The 24908-nt window shown below is 44.0% G+C and overlaps 1 protein-coding gene across 10 annotated transcripts in view; it reads left to right on the top strand.

Moving 5' to 3' along the window:
- Positions 1 to 24908, top strand: part of eya1 (EYA transcriptional coactivator and phosphatase 1) — a 215219-nt gene that overhangs the window by 133843 nt on the left and 56468 nt on the right. For all 10 annotated transcript variants that reach the window (XR_015756901.1, XM_043689214.2, XM_087985962.1 and 7 more), the window contains one exon: positions 1184 to 1273. Coding sequence is in view for 9 of the 10 variants with exons in the window: in XM_043689214.2 (XP_043545149.1) it covers positions 1184 to 1273 (90 nt within the window). In the remaining variant the exon portion in view is untranslated. The remainder of the gene's footprint in view (positions 1 to 1183; positions 1274 to 24908) is intronic.

Below are 24908 nucleotides of genomic sequence, written 5' to 3'. Positions count from 1 at the left end.
CAGCATACAGTGTCCTGTGAATTGGTGACAAATGTTATGTGACCTTAACAGTGGTTAGCACTGCTACCTCACAGTGCCAGGACCCAGGTTCGATCCTACTCTCGTGCGACTGTGTGGAGTTTGTCCGTTCTCCCTGGGTCTGCGTGCATTTGTTCTGGGTGCTCCAGTTTCCCCCCTCAGTCCGGAGATGTGCAGGTTTGGGGTGGATTGGCTCTGCTAAATCGCCCATAGTGTTCAGGGATGCACGGGCTAGGTGGGTTAGCCATGGGAAATGTGGGGACACGGGGATAGGGGAGGTCTGGGTGGGATGCTCTTCGGAGGGTTGGTGTGGACTCGCTTGGCTGAATGGCCTGCTTCCACACTGTCGGATGTATGACTATGACTATTGTTGTTTTAAATTCTGTTATGTTTTGCATATATTTGTATCTATTTTAATATCACAGAACTGAACATCACTGCCCGTTAAAACTTTCCAAAAACATTACAAAGATAAACATACTTTTCAATTTCTTTGTCAAATCTCATCCAAATCTAATTATTATTAATGACTGTCTTCATAGTTGTATTTTGTATCCTGCCATATTTTAAATTACACATGTTAAACAAGGCAAAGCACACTTTAGTATATACTATCACCTCCTGCCTTTAAATTTAGCACAAAATAATAGCCGTTTTAAATTTAAACCTCAAGAACTTTCAATGCATATTACACCTCGGCCAAAATTATCAATAGTGCTGAACGTTTTAACCAGGAAAGCCTCAGCTCCATTTAGAAAATGCCAACAATTGTTAAATTCTTCCCGGAAACTGAATCAATCCAAAACTTTTGTGTTTCAAATATATGCATAATTACAACATCAACTCTACTTCTTTAATCTATGGATGTCCAAACTATGGCTGAACATGGTCTCAATGACTAACAACTCAGCCAGTAAAGAACAACTCTGCTATTCCGGCCTGTTAGAGTGGAAATTCTGAAACACAACTCCTGCCATTTGTTGTGAACTCCTAAAGCAGACATCAAGATGTGTCAATATTAAAAGCTTGAGATTTCAGTTTGAATTTTTAAACAAGGCCCTTGACATTGATATCATGCACTTACGTGATCAATAAGAATAATAAGTTAGAGTACCCTTGTGTTAGCCAACAAGTGCGGTTTTCTTATTTGAACCTTTATTTACAGGATCCACCTACATCAGTGTCACTTGGGCTGCGAATGGAAGAAATGATCTTCAACCTCGCAGACACTCATCTGTTTTTTAATGATTTAGAAGTAAGTGGTGACTTTTATTTTACAGTTAGCCTTTATTGTTAAAATTTACTTGTGTTCAAACCAGCTCATTAGAAAATTGTTTTTCTTCTCATTGATGGACAGGTGCTTAGGGGAAGAATGAATGAACTCAATAATAAAGCTCCTTTTGTTCAATCTTCAATTTAATTACTGCACTAACTCAACAATACCCCTGAAAATACTCCCTATCCAGGGGAAGTATCCTGCACTGGGGCAGGAAATCAAGCTGGCTGTTTTATGTATTGAAGTTGCACTGTGATAGGTTTTTCTGAATAGTGATTCATACTGTTTATATTACTACATCAATCAACAGCAATGCGATGGTGAGAATGTAATGAGAATGTAATGTAATGAGAATTCAGGTCTCAGTTGGCATTCCTCATCACCTCAGTAATAGTCATGTTGATTTGGAATATCCTAACACAAATGTTCTTCGGGCATTTGAGTATTTGTGTTAACAGTTTTAAAAACCTGTGTTAAACATTCATGTTAAAAACTTGATACATTGGACAAATTATTTTGATATCTAATGGTAAGATATGATAATAGGTTGCAAATTGTGAGACAGTTTTCCAAGGAAGGTTAGAACTCATACTGATTAACATTTCGAGTCCAAATTGGCACTTCATTTAGACTCAATGTTAGCTTGCTCTCTCTCCATGGACGCTGCCTGACTCACTGTGATTTCCAGTATCTTTTGTTTTCAGTAGAGATTCTAGCATCTGCAGTAATTTGCTCATACTTATTAAAGTGAGTGTTCTGTACCTCATTCTTGCAAATATTTTTCTGATTTTTAAAAATTAGTTAGGGACCGGTTGATCCAGCTGACCCTCCTGTCATTAATGTAGAGCTGTTGAGAAATTGAGTGACATTTGCAAAGGGACAGGAGTGGCCAACTCGAGTCAGCTAAACTGTGAAATGATGCTTTTATACTCTTTCTTATTGCTGTCAGTAATTTTGTTTTAAAATGGCATGTTGTTAGTCCTTTGCAGCATTTTAAAGAGCAGACACTAAGGATATGTCAATGTGTAAAGATACGACCTTGCACATAATAAGGTGCTACAGTGGCAATAAAATGATTGACCAATTAGTTATAAATCAAAAATAGAAATTTCTGGAAAAGCTCAGCAGGTCTGTCAGCATCTGTAGAGAGAAATCAGAGTTAATTCTTCAGGTCTAGTGACTCTTCTTCAGAACTGATAGGAGCAAGGAAAAGGCTTTTTTTGCGCAGAAGATGGGTTTGGGGGAGGGGTATGGAGTAAATGATAGATGGAGATAGAGCCCAAAGAGAGAGAGAAGAACAGTTGGACAGACCAAAGAACAGGTAACAATCAGTTCAGGAGAATGAATAGCTACTAATGGGGACTATCAGTGGCTAACAATGGGTAGTATGTAATAGCAGACCATATGATAACAAGGTCTGGTGTTGGGTTGATGTTGTTGGAGAAGGTGCCTGACCCTAAAGTGTTGAACTTGATATTGATTCCAGAAGGCTGTCAAGTTAATTATTTTCTATTTGAAGGAGTAATACTATAAGAAAAAATATGTTTCTTATTTGAATAGCCCTTTTTGAATGAGTAGATAAGACTTGTATTAATATCTTACTCAAAGCCAACACGTCTAGAAATGTGGTAGTCCTCAGTATTGTGCGACTGTATCAGCTTAGGATGTGTTAACAGTCCTGCAATAGGTCTTGAACCCTCAAGCTAAAGAAACGGTATTGAACCAACCTGACACATTGTCAGCATCCTCGGATGCTGCCTGACCTGCTGTGCTTTTCCACTCTTGACTCTAATCTCCTGTATCTGCAATCTTCACTTTCGCCACATTGTCTGTAAAGCATTTTGAGCCATTACTGAGAGGCATGTCATGCACTGTGTAAATAGAAATCTTCATTAGTTGCAATTCTAATCCTCAGAATGCTGGAAGTCTGTTACTTTACTAGTATGATTGGACTGTCATTGACATAAACCAGATTACTCACTCTGTGTTTCCTAGCTTGATGTTATAAACCAGTTGTCAGAATCACTTACAAAATTTGAAACTACTGGCAGTTTTTGAACTTAAAAGCTAAACAGTTTTCAGCCAACCAGAAGTTCCCAGCTCCAAAATGCTTAGGAGACAGAGGAAAAATGTAAGTAAAGAGCATCATATATTTTTGAATTCTGAGAGAAAATTTATTCGAGACAAACAAGGAAGAGAGAGAGCAGGAATGGGAACATAGCAATAAAAGTAAAAAAAAAATTAATTTTAGGCTTGTTTTTCTTTTAAGTGCAGAGTAACCATTCTGGAGTATTTATGATTTATAGATATGGAGCAGAAAACGTGATTTGATTTATTGTATTGAAAATCTTTGTTTTGTGAGCAGTACAGGCATGTCATAGCAAACAAGGACATACAGTTCATAGGGTGCATAAACAGAATGAGGCATACAGGATTCTCTCTCCTGCACAACTCCAGCTTCCGGGAATGTACTGGTACAAAAATGTGTTACTGAAGTTGCATTTGAAGACAATATTGATTTCAAGGGAACAAACAGTTCCACTGGTGCTATTTGTAAAGCAAGAGTAACAGGACATGGTGAGGGAGAGGGAATGTGAGGCTAGAAAGGATTACACGTGTAAGAAGATAGATCACATGTAGGCTTTTGCCCGAAACGTCGATTTTCTCCTGCTCCTCGGATGCTGCCTGACCTGCTGTGCTTTTCTAGCCCCACTCTGATCTGGACTCTGGTTTCCAGCATCTGCAGTCCTCACTTTTGTCGAGATAGATCTTGGGACATGAGTTAAAGATGTTGTTGGTAATTTTAATCAATCCATCTTGGTGCTATTAAGTGGGAAAGTAATAAAGAGAGGCATTACAGTAGCTGGCATGAGACAATGGCATTTCCATGGACCTCAGAATGCAAGCAGGGGGGCAGCATGCTGGCTCAGTGGTTAGCACTGCTGCCTCCCAGTGCCAGGGACACAGGTTCGATTCCAGCCTCGGGCGACTGTGTCATGTTTGAATGTTCTCCCCGTGTCTGCGTGGGTTTCCTCTGGGTGCTCTAGTTTCCTCCCACAATCCAAAGATATGTAGGTTAGGTGAATTGGCCATGCTAAATTACCCACAGTATTCAGGGACATGTAAGTTAGGTACATTGGTCAGGAATAAATATGGAATAATAGGATAGTGGAATGGGTCAGGGTGACTTACTCTCTGGAGGGTCAGCTTGGACTTCATGGACCGAAGGGCCTGTTTCCACACTGTATGGATTTTCTGAAAGACTGATTAGGAATGACATTGGAATGAAACACGACAGCTAATTGTGGGCTTATTGGCAAAGTGATGAAGACAGCAGTATTTTAAAAGTGAGACGTCGGTTCCTGATCATGTAGGACTGCTGTGACTTGTGTTAGCTAATGGATTCAAAAGTCTCATTGGGTTATCTAACTTGGGGAAGAGTTGGTATCAGGGTGTCAGTAATGATTGAAACAAAAACAGAAACTGCTGGGAAAGCTCAGCAGGTCTGGCAGCATCTGTGGAGAGAAATTAGAGCTAACATTTCGGGTAGAATGACCCTTTCTCAGAACTTCTGAGGAATGTTAATGCTGATTTCTCTCCACAGATGCTGCCTGACCTGCTGAGCTTTCCCAGCATTTCTGTTTTTGTTTCTGATTTACTGCGTCCGCAGTTTTTTTTCTGGTTTAGTCAGTAATGATTGTTGTATTATGTACATGTTAGCACAGATGCTTACATAAATCTGCTTTAAATGTGATTGATTGTGTGCCTGACATCTAAATCTTCCATAAATCCAAATGTCTCAAATTGCTGAAGTTCTGTTGACAAGGTGTCTCATTCTTTTACGGCCTTCAGTAATGTTGTGTTGGGTAAGATCTTCCATATGGTGGCTCTGTAAGCTGTATACAGAGGAACCTCTGATCCGAACGAGATGGGCGGGCAGCATTTCATTCAGATAATTGATTCTTCGGATAAATGATTCAAAGCCTCTCCTTTGGGGCATGGAGTTTTCTGAAGTTTCCTTTTTCCTTGCTCTGCCTGCCTTGCACTCTCTCACTGTCTCAGGGTTTGTTTCTGAGCAGACACACACACTTGTGTGTAAGGGACGTGCCACATTGCTGAAACCTTCCCCCACCCCCCAACAGTTCAATTGTATTGACACAGCGAGCACTTGCTAAGTCCTGTCCCCATTCAGAAAACTAGGCAGTAGCACATTGCGCATGAGCTCCCCCTTCCTCCCCCACTCCCGTCTGCTCCACCCCACCCCCAACGCCGTCCGACCCTCCAACCCCAACCCCCCATCCGACCCACCCACTGGCCGCCCTGCACCTCCTTGCACTGCTGCCCACCCCCATCAGCTCAGGTCACCATCCGTTTCCCCACCCCCCCGCACACACACGCACACACACGCACAGACACACACACACACAGGCACACAGGCACATACACAGACACACACACAGACACATGCGCACACACACACACACGCACAGGCACACAGACACACACAGACAGACACAGACACACAAACACACACAACACACACACATGCAGACACAGGCACACAGACACATACATACACACACGTGCACACAGACACACAAACACACACAACACGCTCACAGGCGCACACACACACACGCACACACTTACATTGCCTGCCACTTCCATTCTCAGCTTTTAATGTTCCCTCTGGCCATCTTTCTCTTCAACTTTCTTGCTTGAAAGACTGCCCAGTTCTGTCCCTGCCACAGCTCAGCTTTTGCTGAAACCTTCATTTGTGCATTTTTGTTCACTGCTAGATTTGACTATTCCACTGTGAAACTGAATAGTTTCCCATGTTTGGGGAGGCAACAGCCTATTGGGGTTATCGCTAGCATATTCAGCCAGAATTTCAGTAAATTATCTGGGTTTGAATCCTGCCATGGCAGGTGTTGGAATTTGGATTCAATTCTTTAAAAAAATTTGTAAGCAAGTAGCCATTGTCGGGAAACCCATCTGGTTTACTGATGTCCTTTAGGGAATGAAACTGCCATCCTCACCTGGTCTGGCCTACGTGTGACTCCTGACCCACAGCAATGGGATTGACTCTAAAGTGCCCTCTGAAATGGCCCAGCGGGCAGCCAGGGATGGACAATAAACACTGGCCAGCCAGCAAAGCCCATTTTTCCAAGTGAATTAAAAAAAAGTTCTAGTCTCTATAAGCGGAGTTTATTCAGAACTCTGACCTAACACACGGCAAGTTCCTTTCTCTGTGCTTGCCGACCTGAATTGGCTCTCACTTAAGCAATGCCTCAATTAGAAAGCCTCATCTTCACCTTCAAATCTTTCAACGGACTTGTTCCTCCTGATGTTTGCAGATGACACCAAAATTGGAGGTGTAGTGGACAGCAAAGCAAGTTACCTCAGATTACAATGGAATCTTGATCAGATGGGCCAATGGGCAGAGAAGTGGCAGATGGAGTTTAATTTAGATAAATGTGAGGTGCTGCATTTTGGGAAAGCAAATCTTAGCAGGACGTGTACACCTTAATGGTAAGGTCCTAGGAAGTGTTGCTGAGCAAAGAGACCTTGGAGTGCAGGTTCATAGCTCCTTGAAAGTGGAGTCGCAGGTAGGTCGGATAGTGAAGAAGGCATTTGGTATGCTTTCCTTTATTGGTCAGAGTATTGAGTACATGAGTTGGAAGGTCATTTTGTAGCTGTACAGGACATTGGTTAGGCCACTGTTGGAATATTGTGTGCAATTCTGGTCTCCTTCCTATCAGAAAGATGTTGTGAAACTTGAAAGGGTTCAGAAAAGGTTTGCAAGGATGTTGCCAGGGTTGGAGGATTTGAGCTATAGGGAGAGGTTGAATGGACTCAGGCTGTTTTTCCTGGAGCATCATAGGCTTAGGGGTGACCTCATAAAGGTTTATAAAATCATGAGGGCCGTGGATAGGATAAATAGACAAAGTCTTTTCCCTGGGGTTGGGGAGTCCAGAACTAGAGGGCATACAGTTGGGGTGAGAGGGGAAAGATATAAAAAGGACGTAAGAGTCAACTTTTTCTCGCAGAGGGTGGTACGTGTATGGAATGAGCTGCCAGAGGAAGTGGTGGAGGCTGATACAATTGCAACATTTTAAAGGCATCTGGATGGTTATATGAATAGGAAGGATTTGGAGGCTTTTCGGCCGTGTGCTGGCAGGTGGAAATGGATTGGGTTGGGATATCTGGTCGGCATGGACGAGTTGGACCGAAGGGTCTGTTTCCGTGCTATACATCGCTATGACTCTATGTCTCTATGTCTGTAACTTTCTCCAGCTCCGTAATGCTCTGTGACAGCTGCTTCTCTCTTGTGCATCCCCAATTTAAATGAGTCCATTATTAGTGGCTGTGCCACTCTAATCCTCTCTGTTGCTTAATGGCCATTTGCTAAGAGGCAGTTAGTGCTACCCCAGCCTGCACCTCGACATCATGTGAATGAATATTTTTAAAACTGTTATTCCTTACCACCACCTCATTGATTGAGCTTTTGCTCATCTAACTCCTTATCTGGCTCATTGTCAATTTCTTTTGACAATGATTGATTGTGTAAAGGGCCTGAGGACATTTTGCTATATTACAGTTGCTACATAAATGAAAATTGTTGTTTTTAAGCACCATCCGTTGCTAATTTTTGACTGATTGCTGAGAAGCAATGAAATTAATCCTGTTTCTCTCTCTCTCTCCAAGTTACCCATCACTTATGAGAAAAAGATCTTCACTCTGTGATTTTCCCGATTAGGAAATCGTAATGGTATCAGTATGGGGTGGGATGCTGCCTCATAGTGCTAAGGACCTAGGTTTGATTCCCGCCTTGGTGACTGTTTGTGTGGAGTTTGCACATTCTTCCCGTTTCTGGATGGGTTTCCTCTGGGTACTCCAGTTTCCTCCCACAGTCCAAAGATGTGGAGGTTAGGGTGGATTGGCCATGCTAGGTTGCCCATAGTGTTAGATGCACTAGTCAGATGGAAATGGGTCTGGGTGGGTTACTTTTCTGAGGACTCGTTGGGCCGAAGGGATTCTAATCTAACTAAAGTATATGGAACTACTTGCATGAGCTATCCTTTTGTTTAATGGTAGTGTTTATCCATCTATTATCTCAAACACCAATCCATGCTTCAAATGTGTTTGACACTCAGCTGAAACTAATAGTCTAATTTCAGAAGTTTCTAAGCATTTAAAGTGTGTAAAAGTCTTAACTAGATTTCCATATGCTGATGAATGACAATGGAAATTGCAAACACTGTGTATCGGTTAGAAAAGTAACTTGTTAAATGATGACTCAGTGTTGAAATCATTTCAGTTTGTTTTAAAAGACCAAATGCTGATGAAGATTGGACACTTAAATATTGTACTGAAAACAACTACTGCTGGAGAGCTGTACAGGACATTGGTTAGGCCTCTTTTGGAAATATTGTGTGCAGTTCTGGTCTCCCTGCTATTGGAAGGATATTGTGAAACTTGAAAGGGTTCAGAAAATATTTACAAGGATGTTGCCAGGATTTGAAGCATTTGGAGCATAGGGAGAGGCTGAACAGGCTGGGGCTGTTTTCCCTGGAGTGTCGGAGGCTGAGGGGTGACCTTGTAGAGGTTTATAAAATCATGAGGGACATGGATAGGATAAATAGACAAGATCTTTTCCCTGGGGTGGGGCAGACAAGAGCTAGAGGATATAGGCTTAAGTTGAGAGGGAAAAGATTTAAAAGGGACCTAAAGGGCAACTCTTTCAAACAGAGAGCGGTCGTGTTTGGAATGAGCTGTCAGAGGAAGTAATGGAGACAAAACAACTGCAGATGCTGGAATCAAAAGTAGACAAGCAGGAGACGAGATCAGAAGGTAGAAAATTGAATTGAATTGAATTTATTGTCACGTGAACCAAGGCCCACAGTGAAAAGCGAGCAAAACAGGCAGGTCACATAGTTAAGTTGCATAGATAGTAAATAATAGGTAAACAGCAGCATAAACAAAACACAGGTACAGGTGAGTGTTAAGAGTTTGTGAGTCCATTCAGTATTCTAACAACAGTAGGGTAGAAACTGTTTCGAAACCGGCTGGTACATGTGTTCAGGCTTCTGTACCTTCTCCCCAATGGTAGAGGTTGTAGAAAAGCATTGCCAGGGTGAGATGGATCTTTGAGAATGCTGGCGGGCTTTCCTTGACACCAGGCCTGGTAGATGGATTCTATACATGGGTGATTGGCCGTTGTGATTATCTGGGCCGAGTTCACCACTCTCTGTAACCGTCTCCGATCTTAAATGGTACTGTTGCTATACCAGGTAGAGATACATTCAGACAGAATGCTCTCGATGGTGCACCTATAAAAGTTGGCAAGGGTATTCGCCGTCATGCCAAATTTCCTCAGCTGCCTGAGGAAGAAGAGACATTGTTGGGCCTTTGTAACCGGTTCGTCCATGTGAAGAGTCCAAGAAAGCTTGTGGATGACCATTCCCAGGAGCTTGACACTCCCAACTTGTTCCACCTCTGTGCTGTTAATGTGTAGGGGGACATGAGTAACATCCCACCAAAAGTCAACATTTTTGTTGTAACTCTTCTTCAGGACTGGTGGAGGCTGGTACAATCGCAACATTTAAGAGGCATCTGGATGGTATATGAATAGGAAGGGTTGAGAGGGATATGGGCCAAGTGCTGGCAAATGAGACCAGATTAATTTAGGATATCTGGTCAGCATGGACAAGTTGGACTGAAGGGTCTGTTTCCATGGTGTATACATCTTTGACTTTATGACTCTATCACAATGGGTCAGACAGCTTCTAGATGAAGAGTCATCTCAACTCAAAAGTTAGCTTGTCTCTCCATGGATGCTGTCTAACCCACTGTGATCTTCAGCATTTGTTGTTTTCAGTATCGATTTCAGCATCTGTAGTAATTTGCTTCTGCTTAAATATTGAACTTTCATACCCATAACCATTTATCAGGTGGCACGGTGGCTCAGTCATGAGCACTGCTGCCTCATAACGCCGGGAAGTTTGCACATTCTCCCCGTGTCAGCCTTGGTTTCCTCCGGGTACTCCAGTTTCCTTCCATGGTCCAAAGATGTGCAGGTTCAGTGGATTGGCCATCATGTTCAGGAATGTGTAGGTTAGGTGCATTAGTCAGGGGTAAATGTATGATAATAGCGTCGGGGAACGGGTCTGGGTGTGTTACTCTTCGGAGGGTCGGTGTGGACTTGTTGGGCCAAGGGGTCTGTTTCTACACTGTCGGGATTCTAATTCTCTCAGGAGGGTGCAGATCCCTCCGTTACATCCCACTGTCTAAAAGTTATACCTTCTGCCCCATGGAATATGAATTTGACAGGGTCAGTCAGTCTTTGTGCTTTGTGCCATAATCTTTTACTGCTATTCCCAAGCCTCTTACATCTGTGAAGTACAATTTCTTGGAATCTACGGTTTCTCTGCCAGTCTTGTCTGTCTGTATCATACCGTGAGCACTTAATCTGAGCACTTATGAAAAGATAGTTTGGCACGCATTCACATGATTGATTGCGACAGTGAATGTCAGCAAGGAGAGGTTTTTGAGTGTTTTTTGTTGTCAGATTTTGATGAATCCCTATGAAAATCTCGATGGGTATTTGAGCACAAATCACACTTCCAAGTGGCTTAGATTTAGATTTTATTGTCACTTGTGCAGAAGTACAGGAATATAGTGAAAAGTGTATAATGTTACCACACAAGGTACCTTGGTACAAAGTCATAAAAGAAACAGAATTTAAAAGATAAAGCATTATTGCATATTGGCAGAAAAATAAAGAAATAAGGTAATAGTTAATATTAAAGTCTTTTGTAGTTTAAACACGAAGTTAAAAGTTCAACAGTCTTTGATGAGTCCTCCGGAGACCTCAGCTGTCTGTTCTTGATGATGCGGCAGTTACCATCTGGAACTGCCAAGTCTCCTATCTCCCCCCGGTGCCTCAGGAACATGCCTGAGAAGGATCTACTCGCACGCCAAGCCGAGACACCATCATGAACTGCTGAGAGACCGGGCTGAGACCCGCTGGGAGACCACCATGGGCCACCAAGAGACCTGGCCGAGACCCACCGAGAGACCACCGTGGGCTTCCGAGAGACCGAATGAGACCCACCAAGAGACCGAGCTGAGACCCACCGAGAGATCACACTGAGCCACCAAGAGACCGAGCTGAGACCCACCGAGAGACCACCATGGGCCACCAAGAGAGCGAGTCAAGACCCACTGAGTGACCAGGCCGAAGCCTGCCACCGTGAAGGTGAATGTCAAGAGGGGGAGAACACCGAAGTCGGAGGGTGGGGGGAGAGAAAAAGGGGATGAAACTGAAGGAAACAAGAAATAAACAGAAGGAGCAGAAGAGGTCTGGCTGGAGCTTTACCACCATCTTGATTGGTTAGTGTTAAAAATAAAGTGTAGCTTTATCCCATTAATAACACAGGATGCTATCTTCATCATACATAAGGAATGAAACATTTTGGTTTGGCCTAAAGACACTGTTCTTTCAAAATGTGCAGTCTCAAAACGTTGATCAATCCGATTCAACAAAGTGTATCAGGTTAATAGCTTTTGCAGAAAGCTTTCATGAAATTTCTCTGGTGTATAAATCTGGATCTGTTTGGTTTAGAGGAAGGAAGAATCAAAAAGATTTCAGTTGATACGAATCTTACTTATCAAATTTAATCAACTGCACTTTTTTATTTAAATCATTCCTGATGTTTGCTTTTTACAAAATCCAGCAGTGCACCTTCTTTCACAAATGAAGCAAAGTCAATCGAAAATACCAGGTTCTAAGAGTTTCAGTGAACATCTGTGCTACATTTTGACCTTTTTCATCTTTGATGGAAGCAATTACAGTCATATTGTGAGTTGGCACATTGATAAAATGGTTTGCAAGCACTGTAGCTCATTGTGCTGTTTCTCAAAACTTTTTTAATTAAGTAGGAAAATCCCTTCTGATCTACATTATTATTTCCCAATAGCGTTCATGTGCTGGTGAAATATTTTGCTCCCTGTATGAGCTACATGGGCAATAATTGGGAAAATCAGATTTTTGACATGGAGAAAAACATTCTTGATGTTTTTCCTTTCGAGTAAAAACAGCGAGTTCAGAATCTTGAGAAGGAGCAGCAATGAGAACATCCAATCTCCTCATTTCTTTGCACCTCCCATTTCCCCTCTCCTTCCCTGAGAAACTGGGTAGCAGCAATTCCCCACTTGGATGTCACGGTGAACCAGCGGGAGCAGCTTTTCACTTGCTTTTCCGAACCTGCATCCCACCCTGATTCACCGTGACATCCCGGTACGCTCCGATAACGCCACCTCCTTCCGGCCTTCACCCAACAGAGTCCCTGACGGTACACCGTCAGCCACACTGTCATGGCTGCTTTCAAACCAACTCCGTCACCCCCATTAGCCCTTTAGGACTCCACCATGGAGCTCCAGGACACAGATACTTTGCTTGCTTCAGTCAGGTCACTTTGGGGGCACACAGGCATCCCCACCAGGTATGTTGTTCAGCTCTGAGCTTCCTCCCTTACCTCTCTTACCGATTTGTGGTTACTGGAAAGTTGCCAGCCTCCATGGGTTGCATTGTTTATGAGCGTGTGGGGAGAGGCGATAACTCATCCCGGTGTACAGCACAACGTGCGCTAAATCAATGTCACGACGACACCACGTTTCAGCAGATTCCACGGCAGACGCAGTGCTTCCACTTTACCCGGTGTATGAGCATCAAAGGAGAGCAGCCCTTGGTGTTGTACAGGACACCACAGTCACTCAAGGGACTTGTCTGATTCAAGACCAGGGGCCCTGCCACAGTCAGTAATCCAGGTCAGGTACCACCTGCCCAAGAATCACAGAGCCATCTGTTGGGTTGATGGAGAGACGGGTGTGTGGGGTGGGGGTGTTTTGGGGGGGCGGTGGTGGTGGGGTGGGGGGGGGTATGGGAAAGCAGTTAAAGGTGCAGCTCAACCCTACCCATTCCCCTCATGATTTTATAAACCTCTATAAGGTCACCCGTCAGCCTATGATGCTCCAGGGAAAACAGCCCCAGCCTATTCAGCCTCTCCCTAGAGCTCATACCCTCCAACCCGGGCAATGTCCTCGTAAATCTTTTCTGAACCCTTTCAAGTTTCACAACATCCTTCTGCTAGGAGGGAGACCAAAACTGCACACAATGTTCCAAAAGTGGTCTAACCACTGTCCTGTACAACTGCAACATGACCTCCCAACTCCTGTACTCAGTGCTCTGACCAATAAAGGAAAGCATACCAAACACCTTCTTCACTATCCTATCCACCTGCGACTCCACTATCAAGGAGCTATGAACCTGCACTCCAAGGTCTCTTTGTTCAGCAACACTCCCCAGGGCCTTTATCGCTAAGTGTATAAATCCTGCTCAGATTTGCCTTTCCAGAATGTAACACCTCACATTTATCTATGTGTCTGTAATGATTATTTGATCATATTTATTCACTGTGTATCAGATTCACAGCTTACTCCAAATGAGTTAATGAAATCTGTGTATTTATGTGAAGTATCCAACGTAATAATCAAATAATTGTCTTAGTATTGTATATACAGCAGATTCTTAAACACTTTGCACTTTGTATGAACACCATAGTTTCCCATCGTGCCTGTACAAATTACCAGATTCAAATCCAATTAAGCAATTAATACCCAATTATCCAACAAAACCTTTAATTGACAGTTTAAAGACATATTCTGTGCTTCAGACAGAGAATCTCACAAAGTCAGGGCTCCTTGTTCTGGCAATATCCATGGGACAGGAGTGCTAAAGGTAATGGGATTTAATGTACTGTGAACATTTTTAAAAATAGGTGAGTCTGTTTTCCAATTCATGTTTTTACTCCTTAATGAAGTCTTTGTGTGATTTGATCCCAATAACAAAGGCTACATGTGCTCACTCATTGGAGTCCAGAAGGATCATTTAAGACTTCTTACAGCCGATTTTAATTTCTTTACTGTTCATCCAAAAATTGAACTGAATGAATTGGGTAGGAAGAATTCTTTTTGTTCTTTTTATCCCGCTCTAACCTACAGGTAATCTGCTCCCCCCCCCCCACTTCTTCTGCATAGAATAATTGTAGTGGGAAAGTGAATGAAATGCAAGGGGTCATGAACCATAGACCTGACAAGGATGACAGGCTCTGCCAAAATGAGAGCCAGCATTGAGAAGCTGCGAACCGTCGATTTAGGTTTCTCACATGGTATTAGCTCGTAAGAAGAATGTTGTGACAATGGCTGGAAACGTCCAAGGTATCGGAGATCCTGCATTGTGAAAGGTTTCAATGGCTTAAATCCAATGAAGCATTTTGGTATGAAGAGCGTTGGTGGGTGTTCCTAAAACACACTGTGGTTAAGAATCCAAAGTAAAATTACGAGTAAAATTTAAAAATAATAAACCCCACTGTTACAAAAGGAAGTCAGTTTTCCAAGAATTCCATAAAGGTGATAGATTACAGTTGGCAATACGCTGTTTTTTACGCTCCATGGAGAGACTGGGATGCTGGATGTTAACTGCCTGGTGACATACACAGAAATAACAGAGGAGGCCCTGATGCCTTTCCTTTCAACTGGGAAAGATCCAACCCAGTCTTTCTGAATTAACAGAGGAATATAAAGTATGAATGAAAATAGACTGATTCCAGAACATTTTCATCCAATCAGCTCTGCGTTTTGCTTTGACTGATTTTGAAAATCAAACGTATCACTTGTTAGTGGAAGGACATCTTCAGTATATTTGCCAAAAATGTGCATTACTTGACAGTTCAAAAAACATACAACAGTACAGGCCCTTCAGTCCTCGATGTTGAGCCAGCCTTTTATCCTACTCTAAGATCAGACTAACCTACATACCCTTCATTGTACTAACGTCCATGTGCCTATCCAAGAGTCATTTAAATGTTACTAATGTATCCGCATTCCACGCACCCACCACTCTCTGAGTAAAGGACCTACCTCTGACATCTCCCCGAAACCTTCCTCCAATCGCCTTAAAAGTATGCTCCCTCGTGATTACCACCCTGGGGAAAAAGACTCTGACTATTCACTCTATCTATGCCTCTTATTATCTTGTGCACCTCTATCAAGTCAACGCTCATCCTTTTCCACTCCAGTGAGAAAAGCCCTAGCTCCCTCACATTTCTTCCTGAGACATGCCCTCCAGTCCAGGCAGCATCCTGGTAAATCTCGCTCCACCCTCTCTAAAGTTTCCACATCTTTGCTATGATGGGGCGACCAGAACTGAACACAATATCCCAAGTCTGGTCTAACCAGGACTTTATAGAGCTGCAGCATAACCTCGTGGCTCTTAAACTCAATCCACCTGCAATGAAAGCCAACACATCATATGCCTTCTTAACAACCATATCAACTTTGGAGCAGTTGTTGCGAGTGATGCTTGAATTTGTTCCTCTGAGACAAGTAAGAAGGGGTAAGATTAAGGAACCTTGGATGACGAGAACAGGGGAGCTTCTCGTCAAAAGGAAGAAGGCAGCTTACGTAAGGTGGAGGAAGCAAGGATCTAGCACAGCTTTAGAGGATTACAGGCTTGCTAGAAAGGAACTCAGAAATGGACTGAGGAGAGCCAGGAGGGGGCATGAAGAAGGCTTGGCAAGAAGGATTAAGGAGAACCCAAAGGCTTTTTATTCATCCATGAGGAATAAGAGAATGATCAGGAAAAAGGTAGGGCCGATCAGGGATAGCAGAGGGAACTTGTGCGTGGAGTCTGAGCAGATAGGGGAAGCCCTGAATGAGTTTTTTGCTTCAGTTTTCTCTAAGGAAAAGACTTTGTTGTGAATGAGAATTTTGAGGAGCTGGGATACAGGCTTGACCAGATCAAGATTGATGAAATTGATGTGCTGGAAATTTTGGTAAACGTTAAGATTGATAAGTCCCCAGGGCCAGACCAGATTTATCTTAGATTGCTCTGGGAAGGGAGAAAGGAGGTTGCTAAGCTGCTGGTGAAGATCTTTGCCTCCTCAATCACCACGGGAGTCGTACCAGAGGATTGGAAGGAGACGAATGTTGTTCCTCTTTTCAAGAAGGGGAATAGGGAAATCCCCGGCAATTTTAGACCAGTCAGTCTTATGCCTTTCGTCAGCAAAGTTTTGGAAGGAATTCTGAGGGATAGGATTTATGACTATTTGGCAAAGCATAGTGTGATTAAAATCAGTCAGCATGGCTTTGTGAGGGGCAGGTCATGCTTCACAAATCTTATTGAGTTCTTTGAGGAGGTGACAAGACAGGTCGATGAAGGTCGAGCAGTGGATGTGGTGTATGTGGACTTCAGCAAGGCATTTGATAAGGTTCCCCATGGTAGGCTCATTCATAAAGTCAGGAAGTATGGGATACAGGGAGATTTGGATATCTGGATTCAGAATTCGTTGGCTGACAAAGTAGAGAGTGGTTGTAGATGGAAAGTATTCTGCTGGAGGACAGTGTTGAGTGGGGGTGAGTTTTCCAGGACATGGCTGAAGAGCTTCATGGCAGAGGAGATGACCTGGGGGTTGCAGTGAGAGAGAGAGAGAGAGAGAGAGAGAGAGAGAGACTCACTGAGATTCTTGTGGAGAGAGGAGGAGAACTTCTTCAAGGTAGGCATCTTTGCAAGAGGATACACAGTAAGGTTAAAATTTTGCCAAGTGAATTCCACAGGCCCACCACACTCTGGCTGAAGAAATGTCTCCTTATTTCCATTCTAATTTGGCCCCCTCTAATTCTAAGGCTGTGCCCACGGGTCCTAGTATCCCCGCCTGATGAAAACAACTTCCCAGCATCCACCCTTTCTAAGCCATGCATTATCTTGTAAGTTTCTACTAGATCTCCCCTCAACCTTCTAAACTCTAATGAATACAATCCGAGGATCCTCAGCCACTCATCGGATGTTAAGCCTACCATTCCAGGGATCATCCATGTGAATCTCTGCTGGACACACTTCAGTGCCAGTATGTCGTTCCTGAGGTGTGCGGCCCCCAAAATTGGACACGGTATTCTAAATGGGGCCTAACCAGAGCTTTATAAATTCTCAGAAGCACATTGCTGCTTTTATATTCCAACCCTCTTGAGAAAAATGACAACATTACATTCGCTTTCTTAATCACGGACTCAACCTGCAAGTTAACCTTTAGAGAATCCTGGGCTAGCACTCCCAGATCCCTTTGTACTTTGGTTTTATGAATTTTCTCACTGTTTAGAAAATAGTCCATGTCTGTATTCTTTTTTCCAAAATGCAAGACCTTGCATTTGCTGACATTGAATTTCATTAGCCATTTCCTGGACCATTCTCCTAAACTGTCTAAATCTTTCTGCAGCCTCAGCACTACCTGCCTGTTCACCTAACTTCGTATCATCAGCACACTTCACCAGAATGCCCCCAGTCCCTTCATCCAGACCTTTAAAATATAAAGTGAACAGGTGCAGCCCCAACACTAAACCTTGCAAGACACCACTTGTCACTGGCTGCCATTCCAAAAAAGAACCTTTAATCCCAACTCTCAGACAGCCAATCCTCAATCCATGCCAGTAGCTCACCTCGAACACCATGGGCCCTCACCTTACTCAGCAGCCTTCCATGAGGCACCTTGTTAAAGGCCTTTTGGAAGTCTAGATAGATATCATCCACTGCCTTTCCCTGGTCTAGTCTACTTGTTACCTCTTCAAAGAATTCTAACAGGTTGTCAGGCACGACCTCCCCTTACTAAATCCATGCTTACTTGTTCTAATCCAATCCTGCATTTCCAAGAATTTAGAAATCTCATCCTTAACGATGGATTCCAGAATTTTACCAACAACCAAGGTTAGGCTAATCGGCCTATAATTTTCCATCTTTTATCTTGATCCTTTCTTGAACAAAAGGGTTACAATAGTGATTTTCCAATCATCTGGGACTTTCCCTAACTCCAGTGATCTTTGAAAGATCACAACCAACGCCTCCGCTATTTCCTCAGCCATGTCCCTCAGACCTCTAGGATGTGCCCCATTGGGGCCAGGAGATTTATCAATTTTTAGACCTTTTAGCTTTTCTAGCACTACTATACTCAACTCTGCCCCCGACTCTCCTTAATGTTTGGGATATTACTCATGTCTTCCACTGTGAAGACTGATGCAAAGTACTTAATAAGTTCTTCAGCTATTTCCTTAGCCTTTCAACATCAATTTGGAGCAGCCCAATGTCTACTTTTGCCTCTCATTTGTTTCTTATGTATTGAAATAACTTTTACTATCATTTCTAATATTACTGGCTAGCTTACCTTCATATTTGATCCCTTCCTTCTTTATTTCTCTCTTTGGTATCCTCTGTTTGTTTTTGTAGCCTTCCCAATCTTCTGATTTCCCAGTGCTCTTGGCCACTTTATAGGATCTCTCTTTTTCTTTGCTACATTTCCTGACTTCCTTTGTCAGCCATGGCTGTCTACTCCCTCCCCGGGTAATCTTTCTTTTCTTGGGGATGAACCACTGCACTGTGTCCACAATTACACCCAGAAACTCCTGCCATTGTTGCTGTACTGTCTTTCCTGCCAGGCTCTGCTTCCAGTCGATTTGCATCAGTTCCTCTCTCATGCCCCTGTGATTATCTTTATTTAACTGTAACACCATTACATCCAATTTTGCCTTCTCTCTTTCAAACTGCAGACTGAACTCTACCATATTATGATCGCTGCCTCCTAAGTGTTCCCTTACTTTAAGATTTTTTGCGAAGTCTGGCTTATTAGATAGCACTAAGTCCAGAGTAGCCTGCTCCCTTGTGGGCTCCATCACAACTGTTCCAAAAAACCGTCCTGTAAGCATTCCATGAATTCCCTTTCTTTGGATCCACTGGCATACTTTATTCACCCAGACCACCTGCATATTGAAGTCCCCCATGATCACCGTGACCTTACCTTTCTGACATGCCCTATCTGTTTTCCAGTATATCTTGTGCCCCTGATCCTGACCACTGTTAGGAGCTCTGTACATAACTCCCATTATGGTTTTTTTGCTTTTGTGGTTCCTCAACTCCACCCACACAGACTCCACATCATCTGACCCTATGTCATTCAATTCCATAGATTTAATTTCGTTTTTAACTAATAAGGCAACCCCGCCCCCTCTGCCCACCTCCCTGTCTTTTCAATAAGTTGTAAATCTCTTGGATGTTTAACTGCCAGTCCCGAACCACGTATCTGTGATGCCTACCACATCATAATCATTCATGATGATTTGTGCTGTTAATTCATCGACTCTGTTACGAATACTATGAGCATTCAGGTAAAGCGCCTTAATGCTAATTTTCTTATCCCCATGATTTCCAACATCTCTGGTGATATGTCCTAAATTATCCTTCCTTTTTGCTTCATTCCTGGTCTGCCTTGAACTTATACCCTGCACACATGCTAACCTGCTGCTTATCTTTCTACTTGACTCCATACTCCCTGTCGCTTTCCCTTTCCCTTCCCCCGACCCACAAGATTAAAGTGCTAGTGACCACCCTATTTATCCTTTTTGCTAGAACACTGGTTCCAGATCAGTTCAGGTGGACACCGTCCCATCGGTACAGACTCCCCCACCCCCCCTCCCATTCCAAAACTGATGCCAGTGTCCCATGAAATGGAATCCCTCTTTCCCACATCAATCCCTTAGCCACGTGTTTACTTCCCTAATTTTCTTATCCCTATGCCAATTAGCACATGGCTTGAGCAGTAATCTCAAGATTATGACCCTTGAGGACCTGTTCTTCAATTTCCTTACTTGTGCTTCTTAATCCCCAAACAGGTCCTCCTTCCTAGCTTTGCTGATGTTGTTAGTCCCAACGTAGACCACAACGACTGGATCTTCTCCCTCCCGCTCCAATATCCTTTCAAGTCAGTTGGAGATGTCCTGCACCCTGACACCGCACAGGCAGCACACCATGTGGGACTCCCGATCCGGCTCACAATTGATACTATCTGTCTCCCTGATTATAGAATCCACTATAACAACTACTTGCCTTTTTTGCTTCCCCTCTTGAATGGCCTTCTGCACCATGGTCAGCTGGTTCATCCTGTCCTTTCCCTCATCCATACAGAGAGCAGGAATCTCATCCCTGTTGGACAAGGTCAAGGGCTGAGGCTCCTGCACTCCTGAACTCAGAATCCCCCTATCTGCCTCACTTACAGTCACACCCTGAACTCTTACTGAATTTTAAAGGTTAAAAGAACCTTGGGTGACAAGCAATATAGGACATCTAGTCAAGAAGAAGAAGGAAGCTTATTTAAGGTTGAAGAGGCAAGGACCAGACAGGGCTTTGGAGGGTTACAAGTGTAACCTTGGGTATATCCCAGCTGACCCAAGGGATTACTCTATCCTTATGATTTTCAAAATTTTCAGCACATCCTCCTTCCTAACATCAACCTGTTCTAGCATATCAGTCTGTTTCATGCTGTCCTCAGAAATGTAAAGGTCTGTCTCAGTTGTGAAGACTGAAGCAAAGTATTCATTAAAGACCTCCTCCGACTCCAGGCACAAGTTCCCTCCACTATTCCTGATTGGTCCTACTTGTTCCTCACAAGTGTTACACGCCTGAGGGTTTTCCTTAATCCTACCTCTAAAGCTTTTTCATGCCCCCTGCTAGCTCTCCTGAGACCATTCTTCAATTCTTTCCTGGCTACCTTGTAACCCTCTGAAGCCCTGTCTGATCCTTGCCTCCTCAACCTTAAGTAAGCTTCCTTCTCCCTCTTGACTTGACGTTCCACATCACTTGTCACCCAAGATTCTTTCAACCTTCCATTCCTTCCTTGCCTCAGTGAGACAAACCAGTCCAGCACTATCAGCAAGTGAACCACAGATCCATCTGCTCCTATCCCTCTCCATGACTATAGTAAAGATCAGGGAGTTATGGTCACTATCACCGAAATGCTGTCCCACTGAGGGATCTGACACCTGGCATGGTTCGTTGCCAAGCACCAAATCCAATGAATTGAATTTATTGTCACATGTACCGAGGCACAGTGAAAAGCGTTGTCTTACGAGCAATTCAGGCAGGTCATGGAGTTAAATAGCATAGATAGTAAATAATAGGTAAACAGCGGCAAAAACAAAACACAGGTACAGGCAAATGTTATGAGTTTGTGAGTCCATTCTAACAACAGTAGGGTAGAAACTGTTTCAAAACCGGCTGGTGCGTGTGTTCAGGCTTCTGTACCTTCTCCCCAATGGTAGAGATTGTAGAAAAACATTGTCAGGGTGGGATGGATCTTTGAGAATGCTGCTGCCTTTCCTTGACAACGGGCCTGGTAGATGGATTCTATAGATGGGAGGTTGGCCTTTGTGATTGTCTGGGCCGAGTTCACCACTCTCTGTAACCGTCTCCGATCTTGAATGGTACAGTTGCCATACCAGGTAGTGATACATTCAGACAGAATGCTCTCGATGCACACCCATAAAAGTTGCCAAGGGGATTTGCCATCATGCCAAATTTCCTCAGCTGCCTGAGGAAGAAGAGACGTTGTTGGGTCTTTGTACCCAGTGCGTCCACGTGAAGAGTCCAAGAAAGCTTATGGTGGATGACCACTCCCAGGAGCTTGACACTCTGCACTCGTTCCACCTCTGTGCTGTTAATGTGTAGGGGGACATGAGTAACACCCCGCTGAAAGTCAATAATGGGTTCCTTGGTTTTGCCGGCATCGAGAGCTAGGTTGTTCTCAGTGCACCATTTTCCAGGTCTTCCACCTCCCGTCTGTAGTTTGTTTCATCGCCATCTGAGATTTGACCCACTATGATGGTGTCATCAGCGAACTTGTAAATGGCATTAGTCTTGTATTTGTCGATGCAGTCATGGGTATACAGTGAGTACAGTAGGGGGCTGAGTACACACCCCTGGGGGGCTGCAGTATTGAGTGTTGGTGAGGATGAAATATTGTCCCCAATCTTCACTGATTGCGGCCTGTGGGTCAGGAAACTGAGGATCCAGTTGCAGAGTGTGGAGCTTAGTCCGGGATCACTAAGTTTAGTGATCAGTCTCGAGGGGATAATAGTGTTGAAAGCAATGAGTAGGATTCTTACGCAACAGTTCTTGGTGTCAAGATGTTCTAGGGAGGAGCGAAGGACAAGTGATATGGCATCTCATGTGGATCTGTTGGTCCGATAGGCAAATTGGATTGGGTCAAGAGTAGTGGAGAGGCTGGAGTTTGTGAATGCCATGACCATCTTTTCAAAGCACTTCATGACCATCAAAGTTAGGGCCACTGGGCAGTAGTCATTGAGACATGCTGCATGAGCCTTCTTAGGCACAGGGATGATGTTGGCCCTCTTGAAACAGGCAGGGACAGTGGCCTGCTGCAGGGAGAGGTTGAAGATGTCAGAGAAGACCTCTGCCAGTTGATCTGTGCATGCTCCTGGTGCACGGCCTGGTACTCTGTCTGGTCCCATTGCTTTCCTTGGATTCACACGAAGGAAAACTGATCTGACCTCTGATACAGTGACTGTTGGGATAGGTTCGTCAGGACTTGTCAGAATAGGTGTAACCTCTCCGCTGAAATTCTGCTCAAAGCGAGCATAGAAGATGTTGAGACAATCTGGGAGGATATGTCATCATCTGCGTCTTGCACAGTCTCTTTTTAGAACCTGTGATGTCACTCGGTCCTTGGCATAGTCGCCAGGTGTCTGTCTGGGTCTCTAGTTTGGATCGGTATTGGTCCTTAGCTGTCTTAATGGCTCTGTGAAGGGCATACTTGGATTCCTTATATTTGAGTAGCTCTCCTGATTTGAAGGCCTCGCGCTTGGTTTTTAGCAGGTTCTGTATGTCCTGATTCCTCCAGGGTTTCCTGTTGGGGAACACCCAGATTGACTTCCTCGGTATGCAGTCCTCCACACACTTGCTAATAAAGTCTGTGAAGGTGGTGGTGTAGTCGTCCAAGGCACCTGCGGACTGTTTCAACATAGCCTAATCAGCTGATTCCAGACAGTACCAGAGCTGATCCTCCTCCTCCGACCAACACTGGACCTATATCCATAAGGGGGTCTCCTGCTTGAGCTTTTGCCTATAAGCTGGGAGAAGAAACACAGCATGGTGGTCGGAGTTCCTGAAATGAGGGTAAGGGATGGAGCAGTAGGCATCCTTCACAGTGTTGTCGCAGTGGCCTAAAATGTTCAGGCTCCTGGTGGGGCAGGTAATGTTCTGATGGTACTTGGGCAACGCCTTCCTTAGATTGGTTCGATTGAAGTCACCAGTCACAATAAACAGGGCCTCAGGATGTTCCCGTCTGCAGGGTGTTAGTGGTGGAGTACAGCACATCCGGAGCTTGCTCAACCTTTGCTTGTGACGGTATGCACACAGCAGTTAGTATGGCAGTAAATCCCCATGGTAGATAGAAGGGGTGGCATTTGATTGGGGAGCAATGGCTGCCCAGGGTTGACTCCCCTCTAATCGGCCTATCTGCATATTGCATCAGGAACTCTTTCTGGACACACCTGAGAAAAAACTGCACCATCCAAACTATTTGAACTAAGTAGGTTCCAGTCAATATTAGGGAAGTTAAAGTCACCCATGACAACAACCCTTTTCTGCCACCCAATCTGCTCTTCCGTGTCTCTGTTGCTTTTGGGGGGGGGGCCTGTAGAAAACTCCCAATAAAGTGACTGCTCCTTTCCTGTTTCTGACTTCCACCCATACCGACTCTGTAGACAAATCCTCCTCGACAATCTCCCTTTCTGCAGCTGTGATACTATCCCTGATTAGCAATGCCACTCCTCCACCTCTAATACCTTCCCCCATATTGCTTTTGAAACATTTAAACCCTGGAACATCCAACAACCATTCCTGCCCCTGTGATATCCATGTCTCCGTAATGGCCACAACATCATAATTCCAAGAACTGATCCATGCTCTGAGTTTGAACCCTTATTCCTAATACTTCTTGCATCACACTTCGACCCATCACACTGGCTGCTCTTTTGCCTTATCAAGTGCCTATCCTTTCTCACAGATTCTCTGCACACTGTATCTGGCTATTCACTATCCACTCCATCATCTGATCAATAGCTCAGGTTCTCACCCCCCGCCAATCTAGTTTAAACCCTCCTGAAGAGCTCTAGCAAACTTCCAACCCAGGATATTGGTGCCCTTCCAGTTCAGGTGCAACCCGTCTTTCTTGTACAGGTCCCACCTTCCCCAGAATATGATCCACATATCTGAAGCCCTCCCTCCTACACCAGCCCTACAGCCACTTGCTCTATTCCTGGCCTCACTAGCACATGACACAGATAGCAATCCTGAGATTACTACTCTGTTCATCTGCCTTCTAGCTTCCAACCTAACTCACTATATTCTATTTTCAGGTCCTCCTCCCTTTTCCTAGATATGTCATTGGTACCGATGTATACCACGATTTCTGGCTGCTCTCCCTCCCCTTTCAGAACCCTGTAGAGTTAATATGAGACATCCCTGACTCTGGCACCCAGGAGGGAGCACACCATCTGGGTGTCTCATTCGTGCCCATACAATCTCCTGTCTGTTCCTCTCACGATTGAATCTCCTGTCACTATTGCTCTCCTATTCTCCCCTCTTCCGTTCTGAGTCACAGAACCAGGCTCAGTGCCAGAAGCCTGGCTGCTATGGATTTCTCCTGGTAGGTCG

The sequence above is a fragment of the Chiloscyllium plagiosum genome, unplaced genomic scaffold, assembly GCF_037043375.1.
Source record: "Chiloscyllium plagiosum isolate Xiang-an unplaced genomic scaffold, Cpla_swu_hap1 HiC_scaffold_4, whole genome shotgun sequence".
NCBI lineage: Eukaryota > Metazoa > Chordata > Chondrichthyes > Orectolobiformes > Hemiscylliidae > Chiloscyllium > Chiloscyllium plagiosum.
Note: the sequence above shows the minus strand (reverse complement) of the source record. Positions and strands in the feature narration are given on the sequence as shown.